Source organism: Coregonus clupeaformis, chromosome 29 (assembly GCF_020615455.1).
Source record: "Coregonus clupeaformis isolate EN_2021a chromosome 29, ASM2061545v1, whole genome shotgun sequence".
In the NCBI taxonomy this organism is placed as follows: domain Eukaryota; kingdom Metazoa; phylum Chordata; class Actinopteri; order Salmoniformes; family Salmonidae; genus Coregonus; species Coregonus clupeaformis.
This window is the reverse complement of record NC_059220.1, coordinates 60,334,641-60,347,894: the sequence shown is the minus strand read 5'-3', so window position 1 is coordinate 60,347,894 and position 13,254 is coordinate 60,334,641. Positions and strand designations below refer to the sequence as shown.

General features: G+C 44.3%; 1 protein-coding gene across 1 annotated transcript in view; it reads right to left on the bottom strand.

The window, feature by feature from the left end:
* nrp2a (neuropilin 2a) overlaps nucleotides 1-12,578 on the bottom strand; it is a 63,446-nt gene extending 50,868 nt beyond the window's left edge. The window contains 2 exon segments of the mRNA XM_041855669.2: nucleotides 3,021-3,198; nucleotides 11,705-12,578. Coding sequence (XP_041711603.2) covers nucleotides 3,021-3,198; nucleotides 11,705-11,777 — 251 coding nt within the window. The 5' untranslated portion in view covers nucleotides 11,778-12,578.
* Between the last annotated feature and the right edge of the window lie 676 nt (nucleotides 12,579-13,254).

Sequence of the window (13,254 nt, the reverse complement as noted above, 5' to 3'; positions counted from 1 at the left end):
ACAGTATATTCAGATTACATTTAAATAATACCCTGACCAAGTCTTCTGCCCCTCCATGGGTGTATTCACTAAGAACGAAACGGGCTGAAACGAGGAGGGACAAACCTGAACTTGTCCAATAAGAAACTCTTGTTTTCGTTTCAAAATGTTTTCCGTTGGAAAAAAATTGCTACGTTTGCTACGGTGTGCACTAATGAATACAGTCCAGCATTACCGCTCCTCAAACCAGAAGAGAAAAACTCCAAGTCTCCCTCCTGTCTCCTCAGTCAGACATACTGCTATGCCTAATCACTCAGGAAAGAAGAAACAACACACAGCTGCACCACAAAGACTAACTGGAAGCTATTTGAACCCAGTCTAAAGCACTCTGTGGGAGGAGAGGAGGGCGTGTCGGCCTGTCGGGCTGCACTTTGGCTTTCTCCACTTTGTTTTGTTGCTGTTTTGGCACTGAGAGCCTAGGAACACATCTTCAACAAACTAAATCTATGTGTGTCCCAAATGGCACCTTATTCGCTATACTGTACAGTGCGCTCAGGTCAAAACGTAGTGCACTATATAGGGAATAGGGTGCCATTTGGACGCGGCCTACATAAAAAGGCTATAGCAGCATTAGTGAGAAAAGGGAGTTCTAGGTTGTTCCATGAATAAATAACGTTGTTGATGTGGCTCTCTTTTCTAATGGGGCTGTAAAGTATGGGCCTTTTTCTCTAAGGATGTGGAATGGATAGAGTGGTTGCCATGTGTTTCTCTGCCGATCACAAACGTGTGTGCATGTGCATGTATACACGCATAAATAAGGACATACACACACATACGGAGAATGCACACGCACGCACTAAGAAACACACACCCACACATGCATGTGCACGCATGGGCACATGCACACACACAAACACAAAAACAGAGGCATGTGCACCCACACACAGCGTTTACAAAATGCACCCACACACAGCTGAGTGGAAGTGTGAAAAGGGCAAAGCTTGAGTTCACACACAGTCCCCTCAGGCTAATACAAAACCCATCCCAGAAAAAGTTGAGCATTCCTGAGGAGGCTTTTCAACTTTCTCTTTCTCTCTCTCTCTCATCCCCCTTCTCTCTCTCTGCTCTCTCCCTCTCTAAGCCCTCAATACAGTAATAATAATAATATGCCATTTAGCAGACGCTTTTATCCAAAGCGATTTACAGTCATGTGTGCATAAATTTTTACGTATGGGTGGTCCCGGGGATCGAACCCACTACCCTGGCGTTACAAGCGCCATGCTCTACCAATTGAGCTACAGAGGACTTGAAATACTGCTTATCGACAGCGAGCACATTCATTGTATCCGTCTATCACAGAACTACACATGCTATCTATGACTAGGGGGATTTTAAAAGGGCATTACGTTACACAAGACCAGATAACAGGTGTGTCTAATTGGAGTTCTAATGACATCTAGACGAAACATTGGCTACTATTTCTCTTATTATGATTTTTTATTAAAACTACAATTATATTTTTCCTGGAGTATGTCATGTCCTTATAATTTTATCAGGTAATAGCGAACTTGCATAAAGATGGCAGAATTCAGATATGACGTCATTGTTTTAGCACTATCCACTGAGTTTTTAAACTACGGTGCGCAACATGGTTCAATGTGCCAATAAATCAGCACAATCAACTTTTTTGGTTTTTCGAATTGCCGGTGTCTTGAAGCAAAAATTGGGATCATGTATACTGTACTAATGAACTTTTTTTTTTAAAGAGTAACGGGGAGCAATGTACAATACGGCTAACTTAGCAAAACTAGGGATTTGTGTTAAGTGGATAGGGGCCGCCATCTTTACGCACCTCCACTATTACAACTTTACACCATAAATTAAAGTTACAGACTGCCCCTTTAAGAGACCAGTATGTTCCAGACTGCCCCTTTAAAGCTGCAATATGTCACTTTTTGGGAGACCCGACCAAATGCACATAGAAATGTGAGTTATAGATATGTCATTCTCATTGAAAGCAAGTCTAAGAAGCGGTAGATCTGTTCTATGTGCGCCATTTCTATGCTTCCCGTTCTTACATTTTGTTTTTGCGTCTTCTACTTTCTGTTTTGTACACCAGCTTCAAACAGCTGAAAATATTGCTTTTGGAAAATATATTTCACAGCGATTTAGATAGTAGAATGATTCTCTACACCATACTTGCTTGTTTTTTGATGTAAACTGAAATTAGGCGAACTATTATAATTTTTGCTACCAGGAAATGGCAGAGCAATTTCTGCATAGTGCAGCTTTAAGAGAGCAGTAGGAGGCAGGGGTTAAGGCCAGGCCAGAGCATGGTGACTGACTGCTATGAGGTCAGAGAGACAATAAAAAGGCATATGATTAATATTATACATCTCTATGAAAGAGGAAACTGACCAAGCTGGTTCCCATCTAGCCTGTAATAGCTGCACTGAACTCTCTCTCTCTCTCTCTCTCTCTCTCTCTCTCTCTCTCTCTCTCTCTCTCTCTCTCTCTCTCTCTCTCTCTCTCTCTCTCTCTCTCTCTCTCTCTCTCTCTCTCTCTCTCTCTCTCTCTCTCTCTCTCTCTCTCTCTCTCTCTCTCTCTCTCTCTCTCTCTCTCTCTAGTCTGTTTTCCTGTAAACTTCACCACATCATCCCACACTTTCTATCAACCATTCTCTCCATTCTTTCATCCACCTTCCTTTTCTCCTCCACCCGATTAACCTCATCCACCTCTCTATTATCAATCAAGTCTATTCGTTCATCCCCACTCACCAATCTTCAGGTATTAACCCTGACAGTCTTGGCCCTCTCTTACCTGCTGTAATGGCCCAAACTGTAACTATGGCTAACTATGAACACTCTGTTACATATGTATAACCAGCTGAAGGCAGATCTGAAGTTAAATCCATCCCTGGTCAATCTCCCTCCTTCTCTCCTTCTCCTCCTCCCTCTACCATTTTCTAGCCTAAGCATATCCAAAAAGCCTCCCTCTCTCCCTTTCCCCCCTCTCCCCCTTCTCCCCCTCCTCTCTCTCACCTGCAGTCCAGCCTCTCCAGTTCAAAGTGAGGGTTGAAGTTGAGGACGATGCGCTGGGAGGGCTCCGGGGCTGTGATGACCCACTGGCAATTCTGGTGGGGCGGGTACTCCAGAGGGTAGCCCGGTGACGTGATGTACCCTGCGTCGCTGGCATCCAGGGTGCCCCCACACACCTCACCTGAGAGAGGGGAAGAGAGAGAAAGAGAGGGAGAGAGCGAGAGAGAGAGAGAGAGAGAGATATGGTTAATACACAGACTCAAAACATCTACTAATAAAGACTTTGTTATTCAAGTGATAACTTATTGATTTGAGTGATGTGATTTGTGATGTGATTTGTGATGTAGTGATGCACGATTTGTAATAATATCTGTGTGTTGGAGATACATATTGTTCCCATGCACACAAACTAACCACACACCCTGGCTCTTATCTCTCCTCTGGGATCATTCTATAAGTGTAATTGTTGCTCTGGCAAGGCAATCTGAAAACATTAGGACACATTCCCTGATCCTATCGGCTCTCTCCCAGGAACAATAGCCTGCCAATAGCATTGCTTGGCTGGCCCAGACAGGAAGTGACAGCAGACCGCCTGTCTGGGGGTACAAGGGTTCACCCCGAATCTGTAATGAGAAGCTGGAGTAACAAAGCCTTTATTTTCGGCGTACACCCACGCCTCGCTCGCCGTTCCCTATCTCACACAAACACGCAAAGCACACACACTAACACGTCAGCCGACAATACAGTGAGGCCTCTCATCAGTCATTTTACTGCAGTGTATGATTCTCCAGTCATTATTATTCTAAATGGAAGGCGAGATTAGGAAGACAAAAATGTCTCTCCACAATGTTCACCATGACAACGATGCTAGGGGTGGTTAACTCTTTCCCTGCCTGACGGAGGCTGCGTTCCGATTCTTTACCCTTCTCCCGAAGTGTGCACTCGTTCACTCTCCCTCATGCATTTAAAAGCATTGGTTTGGTGTAAGGCTGAACGATTTTGGAAAATAATCTAATTGCGATTTTTTGCCCCCAATATTGCGATTGCGATTTAATATGCGATTTAATTTATTTATCCTTTTTCCCCTACAAAACATAATGAATGATTTAAATATGACCAACACAATAGTATATACATTTAGTGTGAAATGTTCTTTCCCATAGGCTGGGTCTATTTGTTAGAATTAAATTCAAACATGTATGACTTGAAATAAATGACATTTTTATTGAACTGCTCATTACAGAAACATCTGTGGCTTTGCCACTGTGCATTTAAATAATTTAAACAAAGGCATGAACTTTGTAAACACTGTGTGCAAAAGGTACAGTCTTAAGAAAAAAATAATTTTAAATTGTATGTATCTTACTGCTCCCAAGTCAGTAACATTTCACACAACTGAAACAAGGAATTTGCTTTGAAAATATTTTGTAAAATCTAAGTAAATAAAGTTATAAATAAAAATGAGAAATGCACTTTTAATTTAGACAAACTATTTTTTATAAACGATTTGAATATTATAATATAAAATAGATGAGCCTCACTTATCTCAAGTACACAACAATAACACACCACACAGACTAAAGTTCACTACGAGTATGGCACTGCCAGCCATACTTATCCAACAGTTCTGATCAATAAAATGGACTGTAAGACTCTGGTACGGCTCAGCTGTGCGGCTTGACCACATATCAGTAGTGCTAGCAAAAAACTCCACCGTTTTAAGTTCCGCGGCGACTTTCTCTTTGCACTTTTTGTACAGCTCCGGTATGGCAGTCTGACTGAAGTATGTGCGGGAGGGTATACTGTAACGTTTATCAAGCGTATGTATTAATGCCATGAACCCAGGCTTGGTCACCGTGCTGAGAGGCATCATATCTTTGGCTATGAACTCGGTTATTGTCCGAGTGATTTCTCCGTGCCGTTTTGAATTACGTTCATACGGAGTGACACTTTCGAACATTTCTGTCAGTGATCCCTGTCTTGAGGTATTTGGCTTGTCTCGCGCACTGATGCTCGGCATTTTGGTCATACAACTGTCATGCATTGATTTGTGGTATTTTTTTAAGTGCTGAAACAGGTTTGTAGTGTTACCCCGTGAAGTAGCAATCGGAGCACGGCATGCTCTGCACAACACCTGACGCTGCTCAGCATCTTCTTTTTAAAACCAAAATAGTTCCACACCACCGACGTGCTGTTCCTCTTCGATATTAAAGTATCAGCTGTGTCAGTTTCTGACTGTTCCGTCGAGCAAGAGGCCATTGCGCTGGACAGCATGAAAAGTCGCGTCACGTGACCACCTCCAATCGCGCACGTTGCGATTAGAAAATCGCGTTCAGTCAAATCGCGATATTATCGCGAATGCAATTAATCGTTCAGCCCTAGTTTGGTGCAAGCATGGCTGGAGGGAGTTTGCACCATATTCCCTACACCAGTTAATTCCTTTTAAATCCATGAGGGGGAGTGTACAAGTGTACACTTCGGGAGAAGGGTAGAGAATCGGAACACAGCCTGACCATCGGAAAAGGAAGACTGAGTGTGAATATGAGGATATGTGAAGAAATACGAGGATATAGTCCCCTGTAGCTCAGTTGGTAGAGCATGGCGCTTGCAACGCCAGGGTTGTGGGTTCGTTTCCCACAGGGGGCCAGTATGAAAATGTCTGCACTCACTAACTGTAAGTCGCTCTGGATAAGAGCATCTGCTAAATGACTAAAACATGTAAAAAATTATAAAATAAAGATATATCAATGAAAACGGCAATGACTCAATATTCTGTTTCATCTGCTTCACCTATTCTGAGTTATGTGAGCACATCATCAAAGGAAGCGGGGAAAAAGACCGGAGGGTTGAAATATAATAGACTGTTCAAGTGTTGACATTTTCAAGGCTATTGCGTTTTAAAAAGGCACTTAGGATTTGGTGACATTTTATATAATAGCGAAACCCTACCATCCTCACTTGGATAGAAACTCACACACACTTATGTATACACACGTGTGCATGCACACACGCAGACACACACACACACACACACATGCACACACACACTCCCCCCACATGCCAGTCCAGCCTATCACTCAAAACACCTAACACTCAATACCGCAGCCAAAGCTAAATAAAAAGATAACCAAAAGAAAATAAAAGAGTCTCTTTATCTCTCCTGGAGGATTCAGACAGGCAGGACTATAAATGTCTCCACATCTGCATCCTAAATGGCACTCTTATCCCTATTTAGTGCACTACTTTTGACCAGGGCCCATAGGGAATCCCATAGGGTTCTGGTCAAAAGTAGTGCACTATATAGGGCAGGGGTACTCAAGTACTATTTGAGAAGGTCCGGTCACACAAATTTCCTAGGTGGGAAAGGTCCGGATGGATAATGTCATTTATCGGCGTAGTAACAAACCCCCACCTCGCAACCCATGCAACCCCAAACTGTTCACACCCTCTTGTTGGCGGAGAGTAAATGTTGCAGTTTTTAAGTTCATTTCCCACAATTCTACACATTTTGCATGGGGCAGAGTTTTTTTTTGCTGTTTTAAAGCTAATTTCCTGCAACTCCACGGATTATTCCATGTCTTATGTGTGTTTATATGATACCAGGGGTCAAAGTACGAACTAGTAAAAAAAAAGAATATATATATATTTATTTATTTTGTATTTTTTCCGGGACCCGCGGTCCGTATTGAACCCGTTCTGGGCCCGGATCCGGCCCGCCAGTTGAGTATGGGGGATATAGGGAATAGGATGCCATTTAGGACGCAACCCATTTCTCCTATTGTAATAATAAAATAATAATACGCCATTTAGCAGACGCTTTTATCCATAGCGACTTACAGTCATGCGTGCATTTTTAGGTATGGGTGGTCCCGGGGATCGAACCCACTACCCTGGCGTTATAAGCGCCATGCTCTACCAATTGAGCTACAGAGGACCACATTGTGTTCTCCAAAAGGTGTGCGGTCTGTCAGTGGTACCGCCAGGGGAAGATTAAGCCGTTTGGGAGAATCCTGCAGCCTCTGCACTTTTACGCTCCCTGAGCTGAGCAGACCATTCATGTGCAGCTAAGGAGGAGGGGGAGGGGGGGATGGAGAGAGGGACGCCAGCAGGGAGAAAGGCAGGTAAAGAGGGATGAGGGGGGTGAGGGAGGAGAGGGAGAGAGATGGAGGGAGAGGGACAAAAAAGGGGGAGATAATAAGAGGGATTGAGAAAGAGAGGGGTAGAAGGAATAGAGAGCGGCAGAGAAAGGTTGTGAGACGGAGAAGGATTAAGACAGAGAAGGAAGGGAGGGAGATGATTTAGGGGGATGAGGAGGAAGAAAGAGAGTGTGAGGAGGAGAGAGAGAGAGAGAGAGCCTGACGAGGCTCATTAAGACAATCCCTATGGGGACTGACCCTGGAGGAGCTGATGGGCTGTCAGTAGGATATACAGTCCATGCAGGGGAGAGGTGTGTGGGGTGTGGGGGTGTGCGTGCACGTGCGCGCGCAGTGTGTATGTGATCGACTGGGTATGTCTTTGTTTAGGTCCTCTGTTAGGGTGGAGAATGTGTATGTGAATGTTTGTGTTTTTATGAGTATACAGTGTGTGTTTCAGGGCACTATGTCTTATAGGTGCAGGTGTGTTTGTGTGATAAGGAGGGAGGATGAGGAGGGAGGATAAGGAGGGAGGATGAGGAGGGAGGATGAGGAGGGAGGATGAGGAGGGAGGATAAGGAGGGAGGATGAGGAGGGAGCGTTCAGTAGAGAGGTAGCCTCATGAATTATTGTCTCCGTCTATATATACAGTATCTGCATTTGACTGCATATCTGTCTCTGTGTGTGTGTGTGTATGCACCAATTTCTATTAGCGGTATTATCAGCATACTGTGGCATCACACTTTGGGATAAGCTGCGAGTGTGTGGAAGGGCCATTATAAATCTCTCCTTCTCTCTCTCTCTCTCTCTCTCTCTCTCTCTCTCTCTCTCTCTCTCTCTCTCTCTCTCTCTCTCTCTTTCTCTCTCTCCCCCCCTTTCTCTCTCTCTCTCGCTCTCTCTCCCAGCTTAATTAAAAAGTGCTATCGCTTCAAGTGAGGGAATCAGGGGGAGAGAGAGAGGAGAGGCACTATTCGTTCATCCATTCATCCCTACACAGGGGCTGTCTCCACGACTGTTTTTAATCTAACCACTCCACACAAGACTGGACAGAGGGAGGGAGGGAGGGAGGGAAAGAGAGATTTTTGACTTTCAAAGTTCTTTACTTTAATCATTAGGCACCTACCATAAGGCCCTACCTACCTTTAGATAATATTAAAGTGTCCTGTATGGCTCAGTTGGCAGAGCATGGCACTTACAACGTCAGTATCATGGGTGTGAGTCCTGTTGGGGCCACCCATACGAAATTGTATGCACACACTGTAAGTCGCTCTGGATAAAAACATCTGCTCAATGACATATTATCATTTATATTCTTATTATATTATGGACTAAGAGAAAATGTAACAATCCTAAATGAATATGCAGCAGAAATCAAAGTTATAACATAACCATTCAAGTGTACACGTTTAGACTGCAGTTCCAATAGGAACAACACACAGATATGGTACCCTAATTCACCAATAGCAAGCTAGACTAAAGCTTCCTCTCCTCTTAGAGCACCCACGCACGTCTCTTCCAAGAGGCTAAGTGGTTTTGGCTAATCAACTAAATGCATTGGGGTGGGTACAGCAATCAATTAATCAATGGATCAATTGACCAGAAGCAGATGGTTGCGTTTCGCTGGGGTTTGCTTTACTAAAATACTGCTGTCCAGATAAACAACCTGTGTGCGTGTGCAGTGTGTGTGCACACACTAAGCAGCAGACCGAGGGGCCACCAGCTAGCCGATAGGTGTATTATTTATGGTGGTCTTGTTTTTAATTTCACCCAAGTCGCCCTGTTCCAGGGGGTTGGCGTGTCCCCCTCCTCCTCCCCAGCACCCCAGCCCTTCTCCTGGCCAAGGTATTGAACCACAGCCCCTTTGTTTTTCAGGTCTTGAATGCTAATAACTACAGTCCTGACCTTGTTTCTCCGCTGCTGATGTGTTATAGGAGTCTGGGGCAGATTAAAAAAGATGCTGGGGGAGAGGGGGGATAGGGGGCATGGAGTGGGGGAGAGTGAGGTGGGGAGACAAGAGAAAAAAGCAAACAAGCGAGAGAAAGAAATAGAAGCAAGCAGAGAGAGAGAGAGGAGGAAAAGAAAGCTTTTCATTAATCTACATTAAAACATATAGAAAGGTAAACGTACAGAGACAGTGAAGACACACACTGGTCCTGTATGTTCACGTCCATGAGTTAATTACTAGTTAATTATTATGAATGACTTAATTATACTAAAACAATCATGAGTCACACTGTTGTGGTTACATTAGCCTGCGTCCCAAATGTCACCCTATTCCCTATTGTAGTGCATTACTTCTGACCGGAGCTTATTCCCCTCCTTTAGCTCTATGGGCTCTGGTAAAAAGTAGTGTACTAAATATGGAATAGGTTGCTATTTGGGACAAAGACACAGACTTAAAAATAGGGTCTCTACACTTAGATACATGGTCCCCCTTCTGCTCTCTGACCCCCGGTGTAGTGTTCATTTTTGTACCCCCAATATCATCAGTTCCTCTGCTCTTAAAACTCAGTGAGCCTGCTGTTATCTGCTGTTTGGTGCTCAACCCCCTCCTATCAAATGCTGTACCCTTCCTTCTCGTCTCTCTCTCTCTCTCTCTCTCTCTCTCTCTCCCTGAAAAACATGCTCTTGTTCTGCACTACATTTCTGTCGCTCTCTCTCTCTCACAACCTCCTGTCTTTCCCACATCTCCTTTCTCTCTCTCCCCCTTCTCTCCCTTTCTCTTTCTCTCTCTTCTGCTGCTGTGTGTAAGTGACAAGCTGTGCTGTTTTGAGGAGGTGAGGAGAGGAGAGGAGAGGAGAGGAGAGGAGAGGAGAGGAGAGGAGAGGAGAGGAGAGGAGAGGAGAGGAGAGGAGAGGAGAGGAGAGGGGAGGAGAGGAACAGCGAGTGCTTTGGCAGGCTGAGGTATGTGAGCAAGCTAGAGGAGAGCTGCCAAGGGCTCACATCTGTCTCTGATCAACGGGCACACAGGCAGCCAGCACTGCAAACAGGCCATACTGAACCCCTCTAAATGGCAGGTCCAAACCCATTCACACACACACATACACATACACACACACTTGAATGCATGCAAACATGAATCACACTCACACACACCACACGAACACTTTGGAGCACATTCTGAAGAAGAACCATAGGACTAGCCCTGTAAACCAGCCAGGGAGGAGACACTGAGTAGGGCACAGAGACAGAGCAGAAAAGCAGTGAGAGACCAGACCGTGTTCTAAAGCTCAGGAGAAAAAACAACTCATACTCATTGATTATGGCTAAAACTACTGCGACTTGAGAAGCAAGCCAGCTAGCGTAAAATCAGCACGATTCCCTGAATGGAATGGAAGGTTTTTTTTGTCAAAATGTGTCATCTGGTCTTAATGTTGCAGCGCGAGCGGAGAACCGCCAAGGCACAAGCGCAATTGAGGCAACAACTATCACCATAATTATTGCGAGACTTGGCTCTGGAGATAATGAGCGAGTTGTTGTTGTTGGTGTACTTATTGATGTTAATGATGATGATGATGATTATGATGGTGGTGGTTAGTCTAACTAATATTCTTGCCATTATCCACTAATAGCAAAATACCACTTCGAGGCGCATTATTTTGGATAGGCTATGGATTATGTTATGTCTACAGACGCGTTTAGAGTTTAGCATTTATTCATGAACTCAACCAAGAAACACAACAACAAAAAGAAAGTAGGACAGTTTTTTTCTCTCCATTTTTTTATTCTATTATCACCCTACAAAGAAGAGGCATTAGGATATTATAGGCTAATGTATGTAGGGTTCATCTTTCTTTTCTTTTTTTGTGAACATAAGATTACAAAACCTGCCAAACATGAACGGCAGTGGAACTTTTTAGCATGTCCCCCCATGCTATGGCAACTTCTATTACATAGTAATGACCTCCTATTTTTTGGCATAATATAATGGCTTTTGTGTATCAAATAGCATACCACCCAGTCATTTTTCATGGGTGAAATATTGTCAAATTACTCTTGGCGTACGAAAAAGGTAGAATAGCAATATTGTTCTGGACAACCTAGGATAACGAATGGGAACGGCTTCATCCCCGCTGCTAAACGAAACGGTTCCCACGTTAACGCGGAGAACCGGAGCTCATATCACACCCCACGGTTCCTTAGGCGTGCACCGAGAGAAATTGTGTTTGTTGTCTTTCAAGCCTAGGTTGAGAGAACATTTTGTGTGAAATATCAGTACGCCTACACTACACATAGTAGCCTACTGGTTATCAGACAATGTCTATCTGATGCCATTCACTGCCTATGTGTTGAAATTCCTGATTTGAAACAGATGGAGCTTGCGCTTTAAAACCAAACGAGTTTTTCCAACGCTGAGAAAAACAAGCTATTTTCCCTGTCAGTCTCCAAGACGCAGGCCTGATTAAAAAACTGTGAGGTTTCAGTTTTTTTCATAGTTTAAAGCAAATTCAAAAATTTGATCACCAATGAAGGGTAGTGTCGGATACATTCGGACACGTTTCTTGACAGCCCATGCGTTCTTGGGAACTGACCAACAACTGACGGTAAACTTACCCTTGTCTCCACGGACTCCCAGTGTTAGACAAATTGCAAGTAAAAATCCAATCAACGATGATAGCATATCCATTTTGGCAATGTTCAATGTCTTGTTATTTTTTTATGTTACCTCCCAGCATCAAATCAGCTGTCCATCAAAAAAATCCACACCCTTTTTTGGCAGAAAATGTAGGGACCCTTTTTTGCAGAAAATGTAGGGACAAATGTTATTACTCCACGTAGCCTATTTTACTAAAACAAGCAACGAATAACGTTTGTTCCAAGTGCACTTAATTTAATAAAAATAGGCTAAGACAACGGTGAACAGCTTTCCCTCTGAAGTAGGCCTACAGGCTACTTGAACGACACACTGGGATGCCACCTTATAACTTTCATCTTGTCGTCATGACTGAGTTATTGAGCCTCGTGGAGCAACGTGGATGAAATAAATTCCTCTTGATTCCCCCGTTCCATACAGAGCTTGTCCACTGATTTGGAACCTCCGGGCTATTTCCCACAGCGAGAGTCTGTCTGATAAGCGGCTCTTAGTTACCTCCAAATCCGATTGAAGCGGTTGCCTTTCCCCCCTTCTCTCTCTAGCTCTCTCTCTTGTGCTCGCAGGGATTCCGGGACTCCGGTGATTTACTCCTGCATTTACGACCACTGAGACACAGCTGCCTAAACTATCAACAGACAAGAAGACTCCGTATTTCGGACAAGAATGGAGCGCAAATCATGACAACTGTGACGAACATTAATACACGGTCTTCCGAAGCATCATTCATTCCATCTCTGGCAAGGCTCCTCTCGTCTTCTTGTATTTAGCGGCGTGTCTCTGCGCTCCCGCGGCGTGTTTATGTGAGCGAGTGAGAGTGTGTGTAATAGCACTTTTGAACAGAGCAGCTATCACATTACAGTCAGCGCCTCCGCTCCGCCTCCCATTGGTCGTTGATTATAGAGAGGTGCGCGCACACACCCGTAAAACACACAGTGAAGAAAGAGGGATGGAGGAAGGGGAGTAGTACATGCATGAGACAGCAGCATACAGTCAACAATATATCATACAGTGGCATACAGTGTGTGCGCCCCTCTATACAGCGGCTTTCTCACCCCAATACCACAACACACATCAAACAGTGATTCCAGGCTTAAAGGTTCCATCCCAAATGGAACCCTATTCCCTATGTAGTAGGGCCCTGGTCAAAAGTAGTGTACTACATAGGGAATATGGTGCCATTTGGGACACAATCGAAGTCATATGTTCCTGCAGCCTTGTGGAGGGAACTCACCCAGCCCGGCCCAAAACAGCCCTACAATAAGCCTGCCTAAATACAGCCACGCTGGCTTTATATAATAACACACTGCCTGACTCAAAATAATCTGCTGCCTGAGAAATGCCTCTATGGTCCAGCTCAGGCAGATGCCCACTGCTTACAGTACATTAGAATGTAGGTCTGGTCCAGGCAAAGGACAGGAAGGCTCAACATTAGCACGCTGCTCTAATGCCCTGGACCAAGAGCTAATTGAAAAGTGACATTACATTAGCCTGGTCCCAGATCGGACTGTGC